Source organism: Haliotis asinina, chromosome 3, assembly GCF_037392515.1.
Source record: "Haliotis asinina isolate JCU_RB_2024 chromosome 3, JCU_Hal_asi_v2, whole genome shotgun sequence".
Lineage (NCBI taxonomy): Eukaryota > Metazoa > Mollusca > Gastropoda > Lepetellida > Haliotidae > Haliotis > Haliotis asinina.
This window is the reverse complement of record NC_090282.1, coordinates 35,288,515-35,315,686: the sequence shown is the minus strand read 5'-3', so window position 1 is coordinate 35,315,686 and position 27,172 is coordinate 35,288,515. Positions and strand designations below refer to the sequence as shown.

At 35.3% G+C, this 27,172-nt stretch overlaps 1 protein-coding gene across 10 annotated transcripts in view; it reads left to right on the top strand.

Moving 5' to 3' along the window:
- The window catches only part of LOC137277881 (regulating synaptic membrane exocytosis protein 2-like), a 66,419-nt gene that overhangs the window by 14,314 nt on the left and 24,933 nt on the right, over positions 1-27,172 (top strand). For 2 of the 10 annotated variants that reach the window (XM_067809860.1, XM_067809859.1), the window contains exons 2-7: positions 7,069-7,276; positions 10,665-10,709; positions 14,729-14,770; positions 17,643-18,292; positions 18,577-19,331; positions 26,626-26,837. In XM_067809860.1, coding sequence (XP_067665961.1) covers positions 7,069-7,276; positions 10,665-10,709; positions 14,729-14,770; positions 17,643-18,292; positions 18,577-19,331; positions 26,626-26,837 — 1,912 coding nt within the window. Of the gene's footprint in view, positions 1-7,068; positions 7,277-10,664; positions 10,710-14,728; positions 14,771-17,642; positions 18,293-18,576; positions 19,332-23,110; positions 23,135-26,154; positions 26,229-26,625; positions 26,838-27,172 lie in introns of all 10 variants that reach the window. The other 8 variants (XM_067809868.1, XM_067809866.1, XM_067809858.1 and 5 more) reach the window with 7 other exon arrangements.

Genomic DNA, 27,172 nt, shown 5'->3' with positions numbered 1-27,172 from the left:
GTGTTAGTGGCTGAAATATGGGTTAACATGGTTAAGGTTTTATTGATTTTTAGACCTGAGACATTGGATGAGGATGAAGGCTTGGTGTGGGACAAACCAATCAGTCATGAAACAAGGGCATCTTTCATTGGTGGTGTGATACTGCAAGTAAATTAACCACTTGGTTTAAAAACAAGGGCATCCTTTGTTGGTGGTGTGATACTGCAAGTAAATAACCACTTGGTTAAAAACAAGGTCATGTTCGTTGGTGGTGTGATACTGCAAGTAAATATTCACTTGGTTAAAAACAAGGACATCCTTTGTTGGTAGTGTGATACTGCAAGTAAATATTCACTTGGTTAAAAACAAGGGCATGTTCGTCAGTGGTGTGATACTGCTAGTAAATATTCACTTGGTTAAAAACAAGGACATCCTTTGTTGGTGGTGTGATACTGCAAGTAAATATTCACTTGGTTAAAAACAAGGGCATGTTCGTTGGTGGTGTGATACTGCAAGTAAATAACCACTTGGTTAAAAAACAAGGACATCCTTTGTTGGTGGTGTGATACTGCAAGTAAATATTCACTTGGTTAAAAACAAGGACATCCTTTGTTGGTGGTGTGATACTGCAAGTAAATATTCACTTGGTTAAAAACAAGGACATCCTTTGTTGGTGGTGTGATACTGCAAGTAAATATTCATTTGGTTAAAAACAAGGGCATGTTCGTTGGTGGTGTGATACTGCAAGTAAATAACCACTTGGTTAAAAAACAAGGACATCCTTTGTTGGTGGTGTGATACTGCAAGTAAATATTCACTTGGTTAAAAACAAGGACATCCTTTGTTGGTGGTGTGATACTGCAAGTAAATATTCATTTGGTTAAAAACAAGGGCATGTTCGTTGGTGGTGTGATACTGCAAGTAAATATTCACTTGGTTAAAAACAAGGACATCCTTTGTTGGTGGTGTGATATTGCAAGTAAATAACCACTTGGTTAAAAAACAAGGACATCCTTTGTTGGTGGTGTGATACTGCAAGTAAATATTCACTTGGTTAAAAACAAGGACATCCTTTGTTGGTGGTGTGATACTGCAAGTAAATATTCACTTGGTTACAAACAAGGGCATGTTCGTTGGTGGTGTGATACTGCAAGTAAATAACCACTTGGTTAAAAAACAAGGACATCCTTTGTTGGTGGTGTGATACTGCTAGTAAATATTCACTTGGTTAAAAACAAGGACATCCTTTGTTGGTGGTGTGATACTGCAAGTAAATATTCACTTGGTTAAAAACAAGGGCATGTTCGTTGGTGGTGTGATACTGCAAGTAAATATTCACTTGGTTAAAAACAAGGACATCCTTTGTTGGTGGTGTGATACTGCAAGTAAATAACCACTTGGTTAAAAAACAAGGACATCCTTTGTTGGTGGTGTGATACTGCAAGTAAATATTCACTTGGTTAAAAACAAGGACATCCTTTGTTGGTGGTATGATGCTGCAAGTAAATATTCACTTGGTTAAAAACAAGGACATCCTTTGTTGGTGGTATGATGCTGCAAGTAAATATTCACTTGGTTAAAAACAAGGACATCCTTCATAGGCTTTAGGTACTGCTCAATAGATAGCCACATGCATAAAAGCAATGCGTTACTTCCATGTAGGTGCAATAGTTGATGGTAAATATCCAGTTGGCTCAAGTAACATGCCCATAATCCACTGTTGATGTAAGACTGCTCAGTTAAAAAACATTGCATCCTTCATGTAGTGTGTGATTTTGAAGCAAATCAGTTGGGTCAGTATGGTTGCTTCTTTCTTTGTGAATGTGATTCATCATGATAGCAAACCACTCAGTAAGGCATCCGTCATGTCGGGCATTGAAGCAGATCACTTGGGTTCAGTATTGTCATTCTTTTGTTTGAGATTTTGTGAAAATAATTTCGTACTAAAACAAGGGTATCCTTCATTGTTGATGTGATGTGACAGTGTCAAACCACAAAGTTATAATACAAAGGCAAGGATATGTGAGCAGAATATCTCTTCATGCATATTGTTGCAATTGAATGTTTATCATCAATTCTCTATCCACTCTGTGCACTTTACTGTGGGTGTGGCTACAAATACCAAGTCATAAAATTATGCTACACGACATTATGCTGCTACTATGAAGCATGAAGCTTTAGCCTATATCTTTGACATTCTTTTGAGGTAGGGTTCTATATTTGATAAAAAATCAAGTAAAAAAACAAAAAGTGACTTTTTGAGGGTTGCTTTGAACACAAATGCAACAAAGAAAGCTTGTGATGATCTTGGGCGAACATTCTGACCATTGTATCTCTGGTGTTGCATCAAGAATTATTCCCTTTCTCCCCCAAAGGAAACATACCTCTTTCTAATGATTGTGCCAGTAATTGTAAAGATGTTTGTAACTTAAATTTGTGTTGTCAGAGACCCCCTTTTTCATGCAAATTTGCATCTCTGATTTGGCTCTAGTGGAATAATTACTCGTCCGTGCCTGACAAGAGTGTCATGAAATATGTAGTCGCTCGGTCCATGTTTTCCAGGCAATCAATAGTTGTATGTGTAGCGGTATATGGTGAGGCAGGGACAGCTTATTCTCAGCGTAGCTGAAACATCCAATATACATGAGTCTTTATCTTGCGACTACACTGCCAGTGAAGTTATATAATGACATCTTCTCACTTGGGCCATAAGCAGCAGAATACAACCCTGATCATCAGTGCAAAATCGAACACACTGGACGAAGATCTGTAAAGACTTGTTTCAGACAATACGCCACAAATCTTTTCAGCATTGTGGAAGAAAGAATATATGGTCGTGTGTGAAGCTATTTCACTTTTTTCAATGGGATCATGCAGTTATCAGTCTGGGTAATTTATCTTGGTGTCTCTTGCCAACGTGGGTGTGCACTTCATCATGACAATTTCAATGTCCAATGTTTATTTGTATGACAATGATTTAGATGTCTGGGGACTTAGAAGTGAAAAACATTTTAGTTGCAATAAACATGGATGCATTTGACTACTGGAAGTGATATTGGGCATGCTCTGACAACTGCATGATCTGGCCTAGGGATTATGAATTTGGAAGGCTGTAAGATTCCCTGCAATCTAGCTCTACTCTAAACATTTTAGTTATCGACAGTTGTCATTTTTGACTTGCATTGAGGCATCTAGCCATGTATCATTTTCTGAAATAATCAATCTTGTTTTCAGTGTAAGAGGTAATAAACTTTGTTGAGAGAAATTCAAATGCATTAGCTGTAGACTGATATGTCACACTAACCTGACAATAATATCAGTAAAAGTTATGAGGAGGGTCACATTAACTGGGCCCTAAAATATAAAGGCAGGGTAAATGAAAATTGCTTGAAATTTGGTAATCAGCTTGTTGCAGTATCTTTTGTTTATTCAGCCGGCATAAAAGTTACATTCCACCTCTCTTGAAGGCATGTTCCTTCTATAAGTTCTAACATATCTAACAAATCAATCTTTAACACATTTACATTAACCATGGTCATAACAGTGTTAAGAAAAAAAAAGATATTGAATTTTTGTGATTGTCACTTGCTATAAGTATGTTCATCTTTGCTGAAAGATAATTTCATTTCCAGCTTTTCCTGAGAGTTAGTGAAACTGAATGCACAAGTTTAACAAATGATATCTTTACAAATCGAAATTTATTTTCTCTCATTTTCTAAGTATATGGTTATCAAAACTGAAAACTAATATTTGAATCTTATGGACAATAAGTTAGTAAGGGTAAGATATATGGACGAACAAGTTCAGTATTACAAACAACAGCAATACTATGGTGAAGCTTCCAATGCTGTGATTGAGCTGGTTGTTCATCCATAGGTCTTAACCTATTTATGACCCCAGATTCTTCATGTCCTTCACAGAAAACTTAATTAATTCAAAACATTTGCACTGATATTAGCTTTTGAAGATGTTCTGATGGCATGCTGTTTCTTTTTGTCAGGAATGTTGAACATTTTTTCAGTATATTATTCAAACACTTGTATCAAGGCTAATGAATCATGAGGCAAATTATGTTGTGACACAAATGCTTTAGGATTTCTGCATCATTTCTGTTCATTACTTGTGTATAAAGTATCTGACAGATTTCTCATCTAATCCTTAACATGGGTTCTAGTAGCCATTCTCAGTCCCTTTTCTGTGTTACTGAACCTTTTGGCCATGGATCTATGTGAAATCTGATTATTTAATAATGTGATAAAAACAGACTCTTGGACCACTGTGTGACTATCTCGTATATGTTGAAGGACCATTCATGTTTGGGATCTCTTTTGAAAGTACAGAGCAGAAACCTTCCGTGGTTGATTCAGACAGCAGTGTCGTTAAATCACATTACTCTCAGGCATCAGATTGGCAATATTGAAAAATGTTATTACTGCTCTTCACATGACTATTTATGAAGATATGGATGAGTGATTTCAGTAATATGGTACAGGCATAAATGTATGGCATTGATTTTACCGAGAATTTGAGAACGACTGATCAATTTAAATGCTCATAGCTTTGCCTTTGCTCTCCATTTTCTATGTCATTGACAAAGTTATATGTTAGATTGTTAAATTCTTTATAAAAGTTAACAAGAAAATCATAAAGGAAGAGGCGACTGTTTTAAACAAAAAAGAGAAGGTAATGCCAGACCAATTTTATTTTGTTTAAAAGATTTTTGTCCTCAGAAAACCTAAAGGCAGAAGGGACGAAAAAGAAAAATCAAAGAAAAAAGCCACATTAGCATCCTCATTAAATCTCTTGGTTTGTTTACATCAACTAAATATAAGTTGAATGAGTTTAGATTTCATATTGATCTGAAGTGTATTTAACTGTTAAGACATTAACTTTAGGATTTAAGTTTTTTAGTGGTAAAAAGTAATTTTGTAGTTGTAGTGGTATTTGCAGTGAAGTGGGCCATTATGATTAATGCAAGCGCTCAAACCTCATGAACAGATGTAGTTAGTAGGAACAACCATGACAGCACTGCCACAGATTCGTGTTGGTGCCAACAACAGTGTAATATCTGGGACCTCTTAACATGATGCAATGTCATAAGTTCATCCTGAAAATTGGGAGCATTTTTTCATAGGGAGACATTTGCCAAGGAAACCTGATGTGTAATTTAGTGACAACTTACAGTAAATTTCAGGCAGCTTTTGTTCCAGCCCATTATATCTGCGATATATAATACATTGTCCTCTTTGTACATGAAGTGCAAAGATACTGTGGCAAATATATGAGCAATGTGCGTTAAATCAATAGAACAAAGGTCACTTGCATGACTAAAAACTATTGACTGCCAGGTTAGATTTGAAAGACACACAGTAAATATCATTTGTTATTTAGATTTGATTGGGGCAATATGAGCCTCTCTCTTTCTTTCTCTTTCCCTCACTCTTTCTTTCTCTCTCTCTGTGTGAATAACTACAGGATTCACTTGTGAATAACAGAAATACTATTTCTATAGAACAATGATTTTATCTTTAATCTGTTATTTATGTTTTTGAGGCTTGTCAGATATACAGCTTTGAAACTGAACCAATATTTGGACCAGTAATAGGACCAGGGTCCAATGTAATCCATGTCTTCATCCATGCCATCACCATTGTGTGATGGATGTATACGTCTATACAATATAATGGTTGCTTTGGATGCAGCATGCCATGGGAATAGGAGATGGCAAATGTGAAAAATGTTTATTGATTAGCCAAGGTGAATGATGTCTGTAATGTTGTAATGATATACTGGGATCAGGTTCAGTCGGCATGGAGTGTTTGGACCCATTTGTTAATCTACTGTGAGACTGCATTAGAATTTAGAGCCGACTATTGTCTGAGTATTGAAGCTGACTTGTGAGAAGATATTGATTTGTTGTATCTGCTTATTTGATATTTTGAAACCAGTGGATAGTATTATATCAAAACATGTTACATATTGGTTTTGTAGGTAGGGAAGAAGTACCAATGAATGTATAGAGCTCTAGAGTTAAAACCGTGCACACACATTTGGACTCCAACTGAGAAATTTTAAAGCTTCTGTCAAATTTGAATCTAAATATCACATACAAACAAGGAACATTAAATGCATTCAGACACTATATATTAAAAAACAACAGAATTACTGAACTAATATTTTCATAGTGTGACACTGTTTATGGACAGGAACACTTTATTTACTGTAATAGCAATGTTTCAGTGTATATCTTACACTGTTGTCAAGCAAGATATTTCATGAATAGTTCAATATCCATGATGTTAATAGTAGAAGTAACAGTATATGCAGCCTCAGATCAAATCATCCAGCACTTAAACTTCAGATGATCTTTTACTTCATGTTCTGTTCTTGTTGGAGTTAGCTGTACTGCTCACTTAGCTGTAGTGTTCCAGTTATATCATGGCATATCAGCTTAATGTAGGAGGAAAGGCTATAATGAATTTCTCTGATGTTTACCCATTTAATGAAACCTATGTACTTGAATCATGCTCCTGAAGGGCGATGGGGTAGCCTAGTGGTTGAACTGTTTGTTTATCATGCCAAAGACCTGGGTTCGGTTCATAGCATGGGTACAGTGCTTGAAGCCCACTTGTGGTGATATTTCTGGAATATTGCTAAAAGCAGCATAAACCCATACTCACTCATTCATGCTCCTACAAATGGAAACATGAACAGTGCGAAATAGGATTCAGTGTTACCTACAGTCAGTTTCTAACATTCCTTATGGACACAACTCTGCAAACAAAATACTATTCCTTAGATGAGTAAACAACCCATGCTCCATCTTGGCAAGCGTCATGCTCATATCATCTCAGTGCATTTAGGTCTATTTGTTTAGTTTTCCTTCTCTCTTACTGTGACACAAGTTAGCTCATTATAACATTATTGCTATGGATGTCATTAAAGAGCTACAAACAATTTGTAAGACAACAGATGACAATTTTTGCTCTTTTTAAGGACAAAACCCTTTTTGAATATTTTGATATTATAATCAACATTTATGAATTAACGTTTGTTATGTTGTGTTTAACTGCCTCTATTTGTCTACAGACAAATGCAAGATGACTTTGAGAACTATCAACAATCAGTGAAAAAGCTAACAGAAGAAACAAGGAAGATCCCACTCCAAGATGAAGGTGCCGTCTGCCAGATCTGCCATAAGACCAAGTTTGCAGATGGTGTTGGGCACAGCTGCCACTACTGCCATCTCAAGTCATGTGCTCGGTGTGGGGGTAGGATGGCACTACGCTCAAACAAGGTGACCCTTTATCTTCACTATCTCTGGAGTTTCTCGCAAAAACTCTCATCCAATCAATGGTTTCATTTATGTTTGTTTTTCATAATACTGCTACTCAAGTTGGCATAATATGGATCTAATTGAGCCCTTAACATAAACATGTACACAATAATATTTAGAAAGTATTAATCCTATTTTTCTATCACATTCAGTATCAAAAATTATTTCAAGATACATTTGTTTGTGTTGTAGAACAAATCTGCATCATCTTTCTCTCCGATTTTTGTCAACATTATCATGCTGGACCATGAATTATCCTCCAGTTCACATAGTGATATGCACAACACTGATGTCAGAATGCTGATAGTGTTAAATAAGGTTACTGCAGATTTACAGATAAGGATAAAGATGAACCTGGAATGATGATGTTATCTGAAACATCCATAAATCTTTGCAAACAACGTTGACTGAGCTGAATATGTAATGTCATCCTCTTTGGGTACCACCATGTTTGTTCAATGGCCAGACAGATGACGTTTGCATCTCTAGTACAAAATGTTTTTCAAGAAAAGCTTTATGTTTTCAAGTGCTTTGGATGATGGAGATAGCTTTTAATGCCTATACAGATACACCAGCTTTGTAACTATACTGGCTGCTGGAGTACTGTTTGGTGAATAGTAGCAAGGTTTTGATGACAACATTGTGCCAGCACAGGAGCCAGAGCTTGTCTTGGTGAGGTCCAGTGGCAGCAGAGTCGGGAGTGGGAGGGAGGGATTGAGTGAGAAAGGGCAATGGCAGATTCCTGGTGCATGCTTACTAAGAAAGCTGGACGATCAATAAATCCATATGACCGTAGGATTGTAGACTGGTTCCAGATAGCTCAGTCCCTTCTTCGTGCGAGCATCGCTTTCTTACAAGGGGAATACTGCTACAGCTCTGTGTTAGCATCATTTGGTCAGACTTTGCAGATTTGGCTTTACATTTGCAGGCCCCTTCTATTGCATTTACAAACATATCAGCATCTCACAAGAATATTAGGTGACAGTGCAATATGCAAACCATTATAGAATCAGATCTTTTTTAATATTTTTTTTTTTTTTTCATAATTTAATTTTTCTCTATATTGTATACCCAAATAGAAGTACTCTAGGTTCGTCTGTAAGAAATGAATTTTATTTGTGAATCATGAAAAGGTCAAACTGAAAAACCATTTCAATTATTGAGATATATTTTTAGAAGCAAAGTAAATACAAAAAGGATATTCCACTTATATTTATTTTTGATGATCATGACTGATATTGTACAGATAAACATCAGAGAAAGCTCTTCCCATTTACCCTTCCAGGCTGATTTTCTCAAGGTAGATAACATCCAATGACGCATGTTTCATTATTCAGCCATGCCAGCAAAGTGTGATTGTTTAGTTGTACACACCAAGCAATACATCTCACTGCTTGACCTAACTGTGTCACCCAACCAGGGTATGATGCATGCTAGCTATTGATTTCTCTGACACTCTGGTACCCTCATTGTTTATATATTACAGCACTATCATATACATGTAGCTGTCACTGCTCACTCTAAACAACGCTTTCTCATGTATTTAGGAGGGACTATTAACTTAGCTACAAAATATGAATTTGGTTCCATTTGCTAATTGTTGAAGAAATATTTGTTTGTGTACAGTACCTGGATCTTAAATGATTTCTGTGACGTATAGTAATTTATCATTTGTAAGTGACATCCACTGTGAAATATTTCAGGTCATCTCATTGGACCAGTTTCAGTATGGAATAAATAGGAATATCACTGGCATGTGATTGTGTATCCTAGCAATGCTTATTTAAACTGAAAAAACAAAACTACCCCTCCTTAACAGAATAAGTGTCTGTTACAGTATTATAATGTCACAGATTAATCAACTGGGTGCCATCAGGACCCAAATACACATCAAGCAGACCTTGATAAAAAAATTGTGTAAAAGTATTCAAGACACCATCTCCCTGGAATAGGCTTATACTCAGACACTTATTCTGAACACTGTTCACAGCAATTAGAGTCATCAAGATTTGTTAAGATTAGAAACAAAAAGATAAAAGAAAAAAACAAGGGGACTCTTCATCAATATGTGTTTGACAAAAGTCATCACCCAGATTCTTCTTCCAAGTTTTAATGGAGTCAAGATGGGGGCCGTATAATACTGACAGTGGAATCTTTTAGCGTGACTGCATTGATTGATTGATCGTGTATTTCCAGTAAAACTCTGTATCCATCCACCTTTTACAGCCTATCATAGTACACAAACGTCTAGAAATGCAAATACTGGTAGCCATTCCAATGAAACTTGTTTAGCGTTGACATTAACAGAGAAACAAAAGCAATTGAGGTGTACTTCAAAACAAGGGACAAAACAAGAAGCAACTGAATGCATTTTGATTTTTATCCTGCTTATGTACATAAACCTTTTTAAAAGTACCATGCTGTGTTAGTTTTGATCTCTGTCACATGTGACACAGGTATGACTGGAGTTGATGTCAGAGCCAGGAAAATAAAACCTCGCTCAATAAGTGCACAGGGCTAGCTTTGTTGATTAGTATTGATCATTGAGACTGTTAATTAGTATTGATCATCAGGACTTTATCAGTTTTTATAGATCTTTGTTGGTTATAGCCTGCTGTTCAGTCTTATCCTATTATCACCCTTAGTTAGTCACATTACAAGGTGCTGATCAACAAAGATAGCTGTCCATCTCATTCTTGATAAAGGGCTTGAAGATTTTTACTTTGATGGAAACAATGGTACAACAATCAATTTTCTGTTAAGGATGACCTTGACTTGAGCATACTTTTGTTAGCAGTTAGGATAGCCCTCAGCAAGTTATTAATCATTATAGATATAAGTCACACCTGTGAAGAAAACATTTTCAAAGTGTGAAATATTCTTTGGGTCCTTATTTCCTCTAGCTAAATTTGAGTGAATGTTAAATTTCCAAGGGATAGTTTGAAAACAAATTGCAGTCCTCTGGTGAAAGTCATCTTAATGATTCAGCAACTTTCGTTACATCTCCAGTCTTCACAACTGTAAGATTCAGCTGTAGCACTCATGTTCAGAATTCCTTCATTCTATTATCTTCACATGGTCCTGATGCCTTAATGCTTAAAATAAAAATGAATTAATTTGCAATGAACAGGAACTGAGTGTTGTTCTCAGTCACAAGTAGATTATAGGGCATAGGTTGATCCACAATAACCATGTGTCCATAAGTTTGTATGTGTCATATACTTTTTCAGATCACTTGCCGACCAGATCCGGATTTCTTTTTCTTTAAATAACTACCTAATTTTTCATTTTCGTGAGAGTAATATTGACTGTACATATTTTACAATATTACTGGACATGGTATTTTCAGCCTGGCGTATTTGCCGCAGGTGCCAGTGCAACGGCAGAACCCAAGGTAAAGGTCAAGGTTCTTTGTGTTGTATAATGCACCTGCGTCATAGGCTGAATGTTAGATTATAATGAAGCTATGGTTTGGTTGGTATTCAGCGCTGTGTATTAAACCTAAATAGGATGTCAAAAGAAAAGGAAAATGTCAGCCCTTTGAGTATATTTTGGCTTCATCTGCTGTGGTGTTTTATCCTGTGATAGTTTGCAATAATACCCAAATACTCCTAAGATATATTTCCGCTAAAATCACATTGTTTAGTGATTGAGCTTTGGTTGTGACCTATGAAAAGAACGTTTTTACATATTTTGTAACTTTAAGAAATATTTCTCACCTGCAAGCAACAAGATAAACATCAAAGACTAGGACTGTCATATATTTGATGTACCAAACTGAAGTACAATTCAAAACCAATGCAAGGAACAGAAGACTGACCATTCCATATCATTGTATATGGTAGAGTAGAATCGTTTATGTGTGTTGATTTATTTCCAGGTTTGTCATACCTATCCCATATTGTTTTCTGCAATGCATGTCCAGGCACTGGCATGAACGTGGGATCACCATTCACATCCCAGACAGTCCTTCCCCATTGTGCCTCGCCATGTGTTACCCAAGTCTATGCCTTCATTTTCCATGTACTCAGCATATCATTTGTAGGACACTTGTTGTAGGAACGACTATTTGACATTCAGGTGGGTTGAGGAGTTGTATGAGGACGTTGGCTTATCTATGGTGATATACATTTGTTCTTCAAGAGACTTCATTAAAAATAGACATTCTCTTATACTGCATCTATGAATAGACAAATTAAATATTTGTCTATTCATAGATGCAATATAAGAGAATGTCTCACAGAAAAGTATTTTGTGGCTGAAAATGTGTTTCCCCAGAATGTCAAATGGCTGGTCTCTATGGATACTTGTTATTTTCAAACTGTCTTTAATCACTGAGTAAATTTAATTTTCTGGCATGCATGATTTAACAAATTCGCCAAGGTCCTGTATTTTGGGCATTTATGCTTTTAGGTATGATAAACAATTCACTTAGCATGCCTTGAAACAGTCTTATAACATTTCACATCTTGAAGTTACTAAACACAGAGATTTTAAGCAGTTTGACAAGTAGTTTTCAGTTATGCACCTTATTTTGTTCCATTGTTAGATGTGTTGTGTTTTTGTAATGAAGAAAAATATTCCTTTGTTGAATAAATATTGGATGATACCCCATGTGTTTGTTTATTTCCAGCCACAATTCTTTAATGAATTTTGTGTTCTGAATGAAACTGATTGATATTATTTGAGTATGTTTTTGTTTCCAGCTAGAAGTGCTTTACATTGTGTTTTTAGATGTGTATTGATATATATTTTGATATATTATTTGAAGTGTTCTGTATATTTATCTTTGGCCATAATCACAAGTAGTCAAATGTGTTACCTGACACATTGAGGCAGATACCCATGTTCATAACATAACTAAAGGTCATGTGTTAGAAGGTCCCGTGCATTCTGTAACAATGAATGAATACTTGTACTCATGGTGTTGTAAAAAATACCCTAGAACTCTTGTTTTGTTTTTGTGCCCAATTGACAATTTTAAAAAATGATATGTCAGAGCCTTAGAATAATCAATTATGTGTCAAATCATTTGAGTGGGAAATGAAATGACAAATGGGGCAATTCCCATTTTAGCTCGTCTGAGGCAGTAGTTAAACTAAGTTTTTGTAATATGCTTGTCCCTGTACCGTACGTACATGTACACATCCATTGAAGCTCCTGTGATTCCATGCTGTAACTTTACTAGTGTTGTAACAGAAATGGTGTGACAATAGCTTGTTAAAAGAACTGTAGGGTAAAGTGTTCGCTTGTCACACTGAAGCATGAGTTCGAGTCCCCACAAGGGTACATTTCTGGTTTCCCATGCTGTGATATTGCTGGAATTTACTAAAAGTGGTGTAAAACCCATCTCACTCAATTACTCAGAGAAATATCATTTTGATTTTACATCTTTTGAGCTGTTTGTCCTGTTTCAGTTCAGGAACTTAGTCTTAATATCAAATATTTTGATCTTTGATATTGCAGCTGTACCAGAACATTCAGGCAAACTCCAATGAACACTAATTTTAGTGTTGATATGTGTTCCATTGTGTTAATAATAATAATAATAATAATAATTATGTAAGTTTTAAGTAAGCAACACCACAGAAGGGCATAAGCAAGTTTCTGGAGAATCTGTTAAATGAACAAACATGGCAGTTGTGAAATATATAAATAGCTTGTTTTATGGAAAATACCCAAGTGTCCATTTTTTGTAGCCCCCAGAACTAACCCCAGCGATCTTTACCCACCAAATAAAATACAGGCTCTAAAAAAATGTGTTGAAAGCTGGATGGTTGAAATAACAACTGTTACAACTTCTAGCAGAAACGTAAGCATGATAAATGTTCACATTAGCAACAAAATCTTCATGACAGGGAATGTGTCTCTTGCCATCAGAAAAAAAGTGTTATTCTATGATATAAACAGAATGTTATTCTATGATAGAAATAGTGTTTTTCTATGATAGAAATCAAGTGTTATTCTATGATTGCCATCAGAAATAGAGTGTTTTTAATGATTGCTATCAGAAATAAACATTATTCCATATGGAATAGGACAGAAGCAGAAAGTGTATATCAGTTTATCACCCAGCACTTGTTGAACTATTTCATTCCTCAGGGAGCAGCAGATGCCCTCAATATAATTACACAACAGATGGAAAATAAATATGCTGATAGTTGAATAAGTAAAACAAGGTGTGTGTTTACAGATCCGAAAATGCGTCTGATATAAATGCAGGGCATTAGCATTTTGATTAACTCTTTCAGAAAAACCATTTATGACTAGTTTATAAATCTGCACAGGCGATCTGACGTCAACTTTAGGTCATAGTTTGACATTTGTGGAGTCTGTGAATCAGCTGGAGCAAATGTGACTCACAAGGATAATTGCAGCCCAACAATTTAGGAAAATGAGGATTTAATCATACATTAACAATGTAGGGATAATTAGTCTCAGAAAATGTGACCTATTTGTGGTGTAGGTTATGCATGTGTATTACTTTGCATGGATGGCGTGAATGTTATAGTTAATCCCTGCTCGATCCCAGTTGAACTGTTAAATGGTGATGTTGGATAAAGTATGTTCTTATTCAGCAAACCATAACGGTTGATGCCTAAAGCTATGAACCATTGTATAGTTATGTTTTTGTCTAAGGATTATTTGTCTAACTTGCCTGTTAAATATAACGAAGAACTTAAACATTGAGCAGATTAAGAGTAAAACTCATTTGTACAGATACAGTTATTCACAATAATTTCTCAAAGAATATATATCTTTATTACTTCTGGGCCCTTATTCTCGAAGTGTTCGTAGCCCTAAGAATTCTTAACTTTTATCGTAGCCAATGTGTTAAGAATGGACTTAAGAAGTTCATAGGGCTACGAACATTTCGAGAATAAGCTAGCCTGCCATCTGTACAGTGACAAGTTTTTGTATACTTTGTATGTATATGTTTTCCCATTTTCCCAATGCTGTATGCAATGAAAAGTATTTGTCTGTCAACTGGAGGTGATGAAGTTTGTGATTACTGCTACTGGGCATTACACATTGATGCACAATGTTGTTTACCGATATGATGCTGAAACTTTTATCTGACTATATTTCTATGTTAACACAGCGCAATATTACAGCTTCATAGCACAACTCTGTCCATTTCATTGTCTGTAAAAAGGATTATATCAAAGGATGACAGAAATTTATATCTGGAATAAATATATGTTAATCTGCTTTACGTACAGTTATTACTTTCACTTGCAATGTTACGGGCATATGTGCATGATTAAAAAATCAGTTTTGCAAATCATAATTGAGAATCACAATGATATAACGACTAAAAGTAGTATTAGATGTAGATACAGTCAGACAGTGTCTGACACACTTTGTGTTGTGGGTGTTTGGTGTGCGTCTAAGTGTGCTCTCTTTCCTCAGACAATGAAATGGACTGAGCTCAGATTGCAGCCAGATATGCAGGTAGGTCATGACCTTCGTCACAGTTTCCCTCCATACATCCCTGCTTCCAGACATACCACACACTGAAACCATTTATGTACTTTCAGTACCTGTATGATAAACAGACACGAGTGTGTTGTGATATCTTAGATGACAGATATTCAAATTAACTCTTGCATAACATGGCCTTTGGTGGTAATCTATTCATGATTTAATGTCATTCCTAAAATGGTCAATGTTTGTGACACTATTTTACAAAGTTTAAAAGCATTAGAAACCATGTATTATATATAGTGCGTATCCTAAAATAATGTAATATCAAATTATTTGAATTGATATTTAAGTGTGACTATGTGTCCCAGTCCATCCAGCTGTTAATGGCTACCTCATTAGGATGAGAGAGCCTCAATAAACTCGGTGCGCCAAGTGGCAGCAAGAGTTGTATACTCCCCAGGGAGTTGAGATTGACATCCAGTGATCAAGGGAAAAATACCAGTGACTTGAGCATGCCCTAGTGCGTGGATATGTGCGCTATATAAATATCCTATATCATACCATGAAGAACTGCCTAATAAATATATTTACTGTGTAAGAGACACAGGCTTGATAATTAAAGTATCTGTATTAAATAACTGTATAAACATGAGGTAGTATTTCAAGAAAAATAGGTTGTAATAGATTATGTCTGACAAGTTTCAACAATGTAAACTGCTCTTCTGTTGAAACAGAGTCAACTGGCACCATAGCCAGATACTGTAAATGTCATATGAGCATAAAATGTAAATTGATTTTTGCATTTTTCAACATGTTACAAATTTTAAACAGAAAATGTTTCCAAGTTGCCAGTTCATGAGACAGTGACATGCATTGCAAACAGAAGGAGATACTGGTTTCATGAAAGTATTTCTATTAAAGAATTACACTATTTTAAGATAGAGTTACCATTCCCTTAGCACACGTTTGTAATTGAATATATCAAGAGTCAGTAATCAGAATGTGGCAGACTGTTTCATGTGTGCTTTCATATGAAATCTGACCAATGAATGCATGGAGTAATGATGGCCGGCTAGCTTAGAAGGCCTGTCTAGTGTATAATACCTAGTCATTCAGAATGTATTACATATTTGGAAGGCAACCAAATGTAATGGAGACAGGAAAGTGTAAGTGAACTGTATTGTCATGGCCAGTAAACATTTACTAATGGTTAAGCATGAAATCTTCAACTTAAACATTTTTTTAGTGATAATTAAGTTAAGTCCATTAAGTTATAAGGAATCTTGTTCTTAAAGACAAGCCTTAATAATGCTTGATATCATTTTGATATCAGAGGTACTCTACTTCTGAATTACCTAGTATTTATTACAATCATGGTGTACAGCACACAGTGAAAGTTGTCAATCTTTTCACTGAATTAGTAAATAAACCTGCATGCCACTCACAAATTTAACTGTTGGTTAAAGGAAAGTGATTTGGAGTTGTCCCTGTGAAATTGAAGGAAGCATTATGCATATTGAGTTGGTTGCGTAACAAGCTGATTTTGTATAATATTGAATAGTTTTCAACTGAAATTGGCAGCTAGCAGGAAGAAAAGTCATGTCCATACCATATGGTACTTGAGATCTAGAGTGTGTAAGTTGCCTCACTGTTGACCTTTAAGTGTTAGCAACTGGACTGTATCTAATACCACTCACCCTATATAATTTGTCAGCACCAATAGTGTCACAGTTTCTTGTATGTAAATGTCAGTGCTAAATTATTGTTTCCAGTTGATTAGTAGGTCAATCAGAATTCATTAAACTTAAGAACCTGCTAGTTTTATTGCTACTCTAAGGATTACTTTATATATTCTTCAACTTCTTCCAATCTAATCTTTTTAAGTACATTGTAAATTACTGATTTATTATAAGGTGACCTAATGTTTTTGGATAATAGTAAATGGAGGAATGACGTTGGCATCAAACTGTTCACAGATAAATATATGTTTATGTTTCTGTTCATAAGATAACGCAAAGAAACAAAAATGTTTTCCTTTAGTCTTATGTCTCCTGTCCATTTTTATCCATCCTTAGTATGTTTTCAGAAGTAATAAGCAGTCATCTCACTGATTACCTGGGTTATACCTGTTCACATGCTCAGTGGTACAATAAGTGCTAAATGATTTCTAATTGTTTTGAGTTTGTTGCAAGTAGTTATATGATACAATTGAAAAAAAGTTTTGTTCCCATTCAAAATGACAAAATATCCCACATCCAGTCATATGTTTCTAAACATATTCATCCATAATAACTTGTCTTTATGATAATGAAATGACAGTATCTGATGTATGTAATGTATGTGTGAAAGAGATACCAGTTAGGTGTGTACAGCATCAGTGACAGCATGTTGCAGTACTGATACACACATGCACATACGCATTTAGTCACAGTTACCATGCAGGAACTTTCAGCTTGCAGCAGCTATCCTACTTCGCCATCAGGGTAATCTCGGGCTTTGCAGAATGGTTCAAAATGTGTTTTGTTGTGATGTCATAAAAGTGTCTCCTCGATTTTGTGAATTTGTACTTGGAAGATAACCAGGAATGCTTCCTTGGTGGTTTCTCCTGGGCACCAGTGACTATGGACATTACCACTTGTATATTCTTCGAGGAACACCAGGAAAAGTTATGCATTATTGAAGAAAGATTTATCCATGAACCACGTAAAGAATTGCCTACCTAGTTGTTATTAGGTGCTACTGTATTGAAATATGTCTATTTTGTTCATTTATATCACTGACATGAAACATTTCAGTTTTCATTTCAGATTCAGCTAGGGCTGTGAATTCCAGATGAGAGTGTCAAATGAATTGACTTGAAGATGCATGATTTAATTTGTTAATATTTACCTGTTTTCAGATTATATGGGCATGCAATTTATGTCGGAAGAAACAAGAACTGCTTGCAAAGACAGGTGCTTGGTATCATGGTGGCATGGCAAGACCAGTGTCTTTAGACATGCCCGAACTTAATCCTGCATGTGAGAAATTATTAACAAAAACTCTAGACACTACTAGCCCGCCGAATGAAAAGAAACAAAAGATGCTTCAACAAGATGGTAGTCAAGGATCTGAGAAGGAAAATATAGAAAAATCGAATTTTAGTCGAACAGGTAGTTTACAAGGGAGAGAACTCAAGAGACAGTATTCAATGTCAGATGCACTAACAGAGAAGAAATCAGCTGATCTGACAAATACCCCGGCTGGACCTGGGTCTTCTAGTGATAATAGAATAATCTCAGAACAGGAAAAGTTACGAGAACATGGACAGATAGAAAGAGGTAGGGGGAAAGAACGCAGCCCTGCAAGACACAGATTTCACAGTGAGTCCAGGTTGTCAGAGACTGATAGGAAATATAGGGATGGCTATGCAGATAATCATCACGTGGAGCGTGATCGTCATGGTGATAGGGGACAGAGGTCTAGAGAAGTGTCTTCTGATAGGGCATTAACTGGGCAACGTGGAAAGGAACATCGAGAACCAACAGAAAGAAGAGGAGAGAGACATAGGTACGTCTGACCCTGATTAGTTTCTGTAAATCATGTGGCACTCTGACAAGGCATATGAATGTATGGACAGCTGCTTGCATTTCAGTTTTGGGGGGTGGGGAGTTGTTGTCAGTGGAAATATATGTCAGCTATGGTATCTTTAGGATATGGTACAGGCTGGCTAATGAAATGCAAATTCTCAGTATAGTATTGATCATTCGGTTAAAGGTACAGAATATTTTGGGAACTTTTCCAAGATATGTGTTCATGTTGAAAATGTCTCTGGTATGGTTCCTTACTTGCAGGGATGGAAGAGAACTGGTGTCTCAAGCTTCACATGAGAGACGACATAGTGAGCGCCAGGATGATCGAGACTTGGACAGACGGAAAGACAGTGGCAAGGACAGACGGAAAGATGGACAAGCAGAACGTTATCGACAATCACCTGTGAATGGACGTCGAGAGTATCCTGAAAAGGATTACCGGGGAACACATGGTGATTCTCAGGATATACGTGAGGGGCGAGGTGTAGACACTCGTGATGGACGCATAACTGAAAATGAGGATGTGCGAGTTGAAAGACGTGGAAGCAGCAGGCATCATCGGGAACGTAGCATGAAGGACCAACGAAGGTCACCCAGTCGAGAACGAGGGGACCGTTATAATAAAGAATTAGAGATTGAAAATTTTAAAGATTCTCAAGTGCCAAGGCATAGAATTTTAATTGATCATGCAAGTGATACACAATTAACAGCCTCAGAGGAAGGTCGAGATGGGGACCGATTCTGTGATAAGAAGCAACATCTAGATCCTAGCTCCGCTGCTTCACGGACAACACGGAATAATCGTAAAAAGTTAGAAAGTATGTTACGTAATGATTCTCTGAGTTCAGATCCATCTGATTGTGTTCGACCACCACCACCCAAACCTCACAAACACAAGCGAGGTAAGAAGCAGCGGCAACACTCACTGAGCAGCTCTGATGATGAGATACGTTCAACACCAGAGTGTTCCAGCTGTGAGGAGCAAGAGATTGAAAGTGAAAGTGTCAGCGAAAAAGGTAAAAATAAAAATCATGTAAAATATTATTTTTATTGATATTCAGAAAAATTAAATTTTGTTATTTCAGTAATTAACTTAAAATCACTTACATTGAAACCCAAGGACAGTGTTACTGAATAGTCTTATATCCGCTTACACTGTTATCATATAATTATCATATAATCTTGTATATTTGTCACGATCATCATACCATTCCTCTCCCTGTGATTTTGATATAACAATGAGGATATGTAGTTTTATCATTAATGTAGGGAATTTTCAAGCTGTTGCTACCTCCATACCTTCACAGCTTTGCAGAAACCAGTTCAAGTTGTTCAGAAACACAAACATCAATATGGTCATTTGGGTTTCTTTGTAAGTGGTATATAAATTTATGTTCAATATGGCAACTATCTCTGATGTTTTAAGAACAGCCATCAATAGAGATGATACAATCAGTTAAGATCACACAGCAGTATAAAATCCATCTGACAAATGTCATGTCATTTGAAGTCTGTTTGCGTTACAGATGTATTGACATTCACTTGTCATCTAATGATTACAGAAATGATGGGTATGTTGTAAGGAATAGGTGTCAAGCATATGTCACTGCAAATGTCACAGTTCTTTCAAGGTAGGATGAAGTCAACTAATTGTTATGGTAAATAAGATGAAACACTTTGAAGTGTAAAGATCTTAAAGGCAGGAAACAATGACATGAATTTTATTGAAACCTAAAAGATTAAATGTAACAAAACAAATGTCAGAAATGTTTGTTGGCATCAGTGTTACCTATGATAAATAGGTCACAGCACTGGTGTCATCAGTCTAACCCATGATAAATAGGTCACAGCACTGGTGTCATCAGTGTAATGTATGATAAATAGGTCACTGCTCTGTGTCATCAGTGTTACCTATGATAAATAGGTCACAGCACTGGCGTCATCAGTCTAACCCATGATAAATGGGTCACAGCTCTGGTGGCCATGAAAAATACTTAATCTAATTATGTTGTCCATATTGAGCTGTGAACCAGTTGAATTCAGCTCATCTATCCCCCATTATCTGTTGAATTAATGAACAGATAATGATGTTAACATTGATAATGACAAAGAGAAATAGATGGTACTTTGTCATATGTTGGTGTTTCCAAGAACTAGTTTAATCTCATTTCAAACCTTTACAATTCAGCACCAAGTGATGAAACCATATTGTCCATAAATGGTCCAATGAAAGTAGTTCCTGTAGATGAGTTGTTGCTTCCCTTTGAAAAAAATGAACTATCAAATTCTGTGGTCTATTTGAACATGTCACTGTATACCTGAAATCATACAGACTTGACTTGAAACATGGATAATTATCAAATTCTGTGGTCTATTTGAACATGTCACTGTATACCTGAAATCATACAGACTTGACTTGAAACATGGATAATTATCAAATTCTGTGGTCTATTTGAACATGTCACTGTATACCTGAAATCATACAGACTTGACTTGAAACATGGATAATTATCAAATTCTGTGGTCTATTTGAACATGTCACTGTATACCTGAAATCATACAGACTTGACTTGAAACATGGATAATTATCAAAACACATTTGAAGAGAAGTAGTGTAACCATTAGATGTTTTGATGTTCAAGATCTACAACGATCTAAGGTTCTTTAAATAGCAAACTGCTTTCTGGTTTCAGTCAAAAAGTAATGTCTTTAGTTTATTTCATGTGTCAAGAATTGTATTTCAAATTAAGCCAAATAAATGTATAAGAAGTTTGATGAAACATCTGCATGGGTAAGACAAGTATATCTGGTTCTTGGGCACTTGTCAGTTTGGGCATAAACTTTCTTTTTGCTTGAGAATTTAAAAAAATGGAATGTAAGCTTTTAATACTTAGAAACAAAATACCAACCAAAATCAACTTGTTAAAAATCAGTGACTGAGAAACAGATGTTCCACTTTGTCCATCCTTTTAAAGGTTCATTCAGTGTATTTCATTGAAACCCAAATGTAGTTAACAGATGAGAAATAGGGCAATACAAACCAGAATTTATTCATTGTCGCTCCAGATGTTACATGGAAATATGGCACTGTTTAAATATTAAAACATACTTTTAATAATTGAACAGGACCAAAGTATGAATTTCATAAAATCAATTGCTTTGAGATAGAATATTATGGACCTAGATAATGTTGCAGCCAGTCACAAGTGTAAAGCTTAACTATCACTGTTGCTTGGGTCAATACTGTTTTACATCAGATGCAGTCAATATGACATTTATTTCCTGCCAATATGTGTGTTAATGTATATAGCAATTATGTATATGATAATTGTTGGCTTTTTATTTAATTGTATAATTGGAAACCATTCATTCTTAGTCATTCTGTCTGAATCTACGAAGTTCCATAAAGGCATTAGATTTCTGAAATGAAAACATGAAATGAATACTAAAATAACAGATTCAGTGTAAGTATTGAGGGTGTGAATATATGTCACACATAATAAATTGATTCTGCCCTCAATTATAATGATTTGGCAAAACTGTTTCCACGATTGCTATGATGTGTTGCATTTATAACAACTCAAGATATGTCTGCTTGAATATGTCAAATATACAGTGTTTGTACAGTCTTCCTATGCAAGACCCTTTGCAGAATCTGCCGTTTATTATGTACTCAAAGAATTTGTAGACTTATAAATGAATAATCAGTAATATGATATGATGACTTAACATCTGGCTTTATGGTAGAATACATTATAAATTTTATTTAATCATGTTTCCATTTTGTTAAAAACAAATTGCAATTAAAACATTGACATTTGACTTAAAGCAGATCATGAATATGGTGAAGTTAATGACTAAAGAAGTGAATGGTTTCTGTCGCTATGTGGTTCTGCTAAGCAAAATGCTTTGACATTTAAATTTAAGGTAGCTGGCATGTATAATACCTCCATTTGATTAAATAGATTCTATTAAACTTTGAAAGAAATGGATCTGTCAGTATTGACCAATGATTTATTGCATTAGCCTCACAGAATTCAGTCCACATAGGACTTCTGAGGGTCTTCAAAGCATTTTGCCATGAAACTTACACAGCCAAGGTTTGAAACTGGAGTGATTATTTTTCTTTAATGCATGCCATATCACTATTATATACTATGATTAGTAATGTATTTGAGGTTTCTATCTATGTTGTGTGTAATTAACTAGGGCCCTTATCAAATATGTACATTTTGTAGAATTTTGTTCAAAATAAAACAGAACTGTTAACTACCTGCAGGAATCATACTTCATAATAGGAATGATGCCATACTCAGTATGATATCATTCTAGGAGTCATTGCCTCCCATGGAAAAGGCCTTTTGAGATCATTTTCATTTCATTGTAATCCTTAGATTTCTCTGCATTACATCTGTTAAAATTAATAAATTATGCAATTTTGAATCAGTTTACTACATGTTCACTTCATGTATTTAACAATATCTTCATTACTGTCATCAGAAAATAAGTTTTGCAGATACCTTTCCTCCCAAGTATATTGTAGATTGGCTGATAAACAAATCAAGGACAAATGAGGTTTCATAAGGAGATCCTTTTTTTTCAAAGGATTACAAATTCAATTTTTGTAGTGCTCGCTACCTTGAACAAAGTAGCAAACTTGCTGAAACGTTTAATGATGTTACCATGGACCAAAGAGCAAAGTATTCATTGTAAGTCTTTTCTACCAGTTTCAATCCTTGAATACACTTTAACTGGCTTTTGTTTTCCTTTCATCTTGCAATGGTGGCTGGTATAGGCTCCAGACTGCGATCACATAAATGTAAGAATATAAATGTTGCCATCCTACTGAACAATATTATGACTACCCTCAACACAAGATCACGTTGACTGTTGGCAAAACAGGGCTTCTTTATGTGCAAAGATTGATTCTAATACATGCCAACATGGCAAAAGAAATATGGCACATCAGAGGCAAAATGAAGTGAACTGAATATTTATGTCATGATCGTGATAGCAATTTCCTATTTGTTTTCAGTTGAGGGGGGAAAAGACATTTTTGTGAATCTTTTTACTTATATTCATGAAATTGATAAATATTTTAAGATATGTTATATTTTGTTTATATTGAGAAGATTTAAATAGATTGAAAATACCATGAAATTATTGAAGTTGATATTATATCCTTATTTACCTTCCCCCTTTGGTTCCTGTTTGTGGGTATAGTTTTTATTTCAGACCTTTCATAGTTCAAGTGTTATCATATTTTGAAAAATTGTCTACTTTAATATATACTGTTTCTTGAATAGTTTTCTTCAATGTTGGGGCGAGTTTGGTGCCATAATTACTTACTTCCATTGAATCAGACTTATTTACTTTCAGATGTTTCTTCCAATTTTGCATTTGTCTTCAGGAATTTCTTATAGGTGTAGGTTATAATTTCTTATTTTATTTTTATCCCTAAATTTTTTATGATACATGAATGTAGTTTTTGACTAAATAGATATTGAAAATGCATTACATTGAAGGCTGTTTTCATTTCTTAGTTAAATATTTTATGTTTATTACAGTTAAGTGAATTGACTTCAAACTTTGGAGATGATTTGTTACTAAGATACCTATTTATGCAGGAATCATTGAAGCAACTCGTATGGAATTCTTGTCTCCATTTCAAAGTAAAACACATTTTCACACATCATTTAAAAATAGCGGAATAGCTCATTACCAGCCTGAAATGCCAATGACAACATATTTGTCTTTTACATTAATGAGGTAGATATACATTTCCATCAAGAAATTGTAAGCCCTAGTTTTTCTGATGTATCAATTTTGACTTGTGTTACTGGGTGTCAAACAAGTGGCTACCAGATACGTTGAAATTGTTTGGGCATTTTGTCCTTTATTCCTTTTAAAGGCATCAAATGGTACTGAGTGGAGTATGATGCATGAGTCAAACTGTTCCCACTGGGTGTGTTCAAACCATTTGAGTGTGGATGGCAATGACCACCATTCATGATAGATGATACCTACATTTCATCAGATCACATATTCAGTTGTACATTTTACAAGTTTGTTGTTTATTGCTTCCTGCATGGAAAAATCTCGTTTGTCAGTTACGCTCAGGATGGAGATCATTGATTGCATCATGACAGTTTGATACATGGTATCTGTTGCTTCTTGGCATTTTCGCCCACTCAGTAATATATGTGAGATTTGTAAGACAAAGTTCCTTCGGTTTCTGGTGATGACTTTAAAGAGTTTCTTCTTTTCAGAGAAGGGTCACATACAAATCTCACATATTTATGATATGTTAATGAAACACTAGCCAACGATTTCAGCAGCCTGGTAGCTTTACTGATTCATAATGATGTTGCAAGCTGTTATGTCTGATTTTAGTGGTGATATATTTAGTTGTATGATTTCTAGTCTTGTCTTGCTGAAATAGATGGAGACACAGAACACAGTACTCCCTAACTTGGAGAGACAATCTAGAGGATGCTGATTCAAAGTTAACCTGATGAAGGATTTGGTTCAGTCTCAAAATATTTCTAAAATTGATCTTTTCCATGAAGAGTACTGTGTTCTTGTTTATTAGTGTGAAAGGTTTCAAATATGCAAAGCCAAGCTTGTTTCACTCAGAATCCCTGCATTCAGTACAAACTCAAAAATCAAGGTAACTTAATGGTTCAGTTGGTTAAACACACGCTTTGTCTTGTATTTATTATCATCCTTTTCATATTATTAATAGATGAAATGATAATGTTCCCAATAATATGAAATTACATGATTGCTGTGTATAGTAATAACTTTTTTTATGTAATAATATGAGATATAAAGTATTAAATCGATTATCAATTTGTATATAATAACTGATCAGAAAGTGAGTAAAAGGCAACATCAAATTAACTGACTAGATATTATCATCTTTCCACATGAACTACGTCCAATATTTTACACCGTGATACATGCACAAATGTAAATCCTCAGGTAGAAAACAGCACCCTTACTTTGTACATTTGTTTAATATTTTGTACGTTTATAATAAAATAGGCTTGGCAGACTAGAAACAGCGCACAATGTAGAACCACACCCCTTTCCTCTATCAGTGTTTTACGTATGAGATTTTAAGCAGCTGATTGAAAATTCTCTTTCTATGCAGTGATAGTAAACTGGATTTGAAGAGGTAAAACATAAATTTGATGCAAATATTGCACCTATAAAAGAAGCTTCAAGAAATAGAAAATTTAAAGAATTGTTTTGATATAGGAGTTTGTTTGAGAGCGATATTTCAGGTACCGGTAGACCTTTTTGCTTCACTAAAATACTGAACATATAAACCAGTTTGGGCACAAGGATAGTGTTGATAGATTTGTCGCATGTGAGATATATATATATATAACAGAGTGTTGCTCCTCCTACCTTCATATTTGCATGTGCATTGATCATTAATTTTGCAAATAATACTGTTCTATTTCAGACAATCAAGATAATAATGATTTTTCTTTGATTTTATGTGTAGGAGAGAAAAGCATACATGTTATATACAAATCAATAATTTATATGTTTGACTGATAGAGAATTAGTGGATGGAAAACGGTATCATTCATTTATCATAAAGAAACTAATAGTCTCTTGACCCATGAATGGAATTCTGAAGATTGCCAACAAAATAGTTGTATGGTGGATACATCTAACTTTTAATTCATATTAAACAGGAATTAATATGAAAGAAAATTCCTGAAACATATATCTTCCAGTGTGACCCTTTTCTTCTTTTCTCACCATGAATTGCATTCCACAGGCTTAAGGATAAGAAAGAATGATTTTGATTTTTGAATCTAGGGGAGTATGAGGTTGGAGAAGAACAGTGGAAACGGGATGAAATCCTGGCTGCCAAAATCAAAAAATTTCTGTCGGTGAGTTATGAAGAATGTTTGTTGTTGGCTGAGCCCATCCCTCCAAGTCACGGCTCTCTAACAGCTTTCACCTCCAAAACACAAGCATGTCTCATTGGCAAATGGACATAGAAACTGCCATGTTAAGACTTGGAAATGTTTCCCTGTAGCAACTCTTACATGATTTATGGATCAACACCAGAGTCATGTTATGCTAACCAAGAGAGAAGAGTGTTAACAAAGGGCATGATTAGATCCTGTGTAGGAAGGGTAGAAGGACAGGCTGTGTTTTGGTGATGAAAGGTGTCAGACCTTTCAGCAGCTGTGGTAGATGACAAAGTCGGGCAGGGGTGGATGGTGCCTCACATTTAGTACCGGTAAGCACTCCAGCTTACTCAATGTTTTCTCGTCTTTCTAGGGGATCTAGAAAGCACCAGCGATCGGTCCTCTCTTAGGTCCACCCGGCCTTCAAATAGACATGCTAAAATGTTGCAATTTGAGCAAGGGCGAGGCGGCTCCCTCGATGATGAGAGCGGGTCGTCGGACCGTCAAATAAAAGATTCGGGCATAGACACTGGGTTTTCCAGTAGTAATCAAACTTTGAATGAAGACCTTCTTAACTTGCTTAAGGTACAAGCACTATAGGCAGTTTCTCTATTCTTTGCTTTTATTTGTTCTCTGCTTTGTATTTTTGGTGATGTTTCTTTGAACTTTCCTTTTTCCTTCACTTGTTCATTCTTCCAATGCTTGCGTTGAAGTAATTTTGTTTTTAAGAAATTAATTATTATAACTTGCAGAGTGTTTTTATTTTGAATTCTCTCTTACTTGATTATTGAATATATTTATGTTTTAGGGGTATTTTTGTGTGTTTTATCAAATGCTGGAATAGTTTCATTTGTATCCAGGATCAAAGAAATGTTTCTTTCTACAAATAGTAACTCTTTTTGTCATTTAAACAGAAGCTA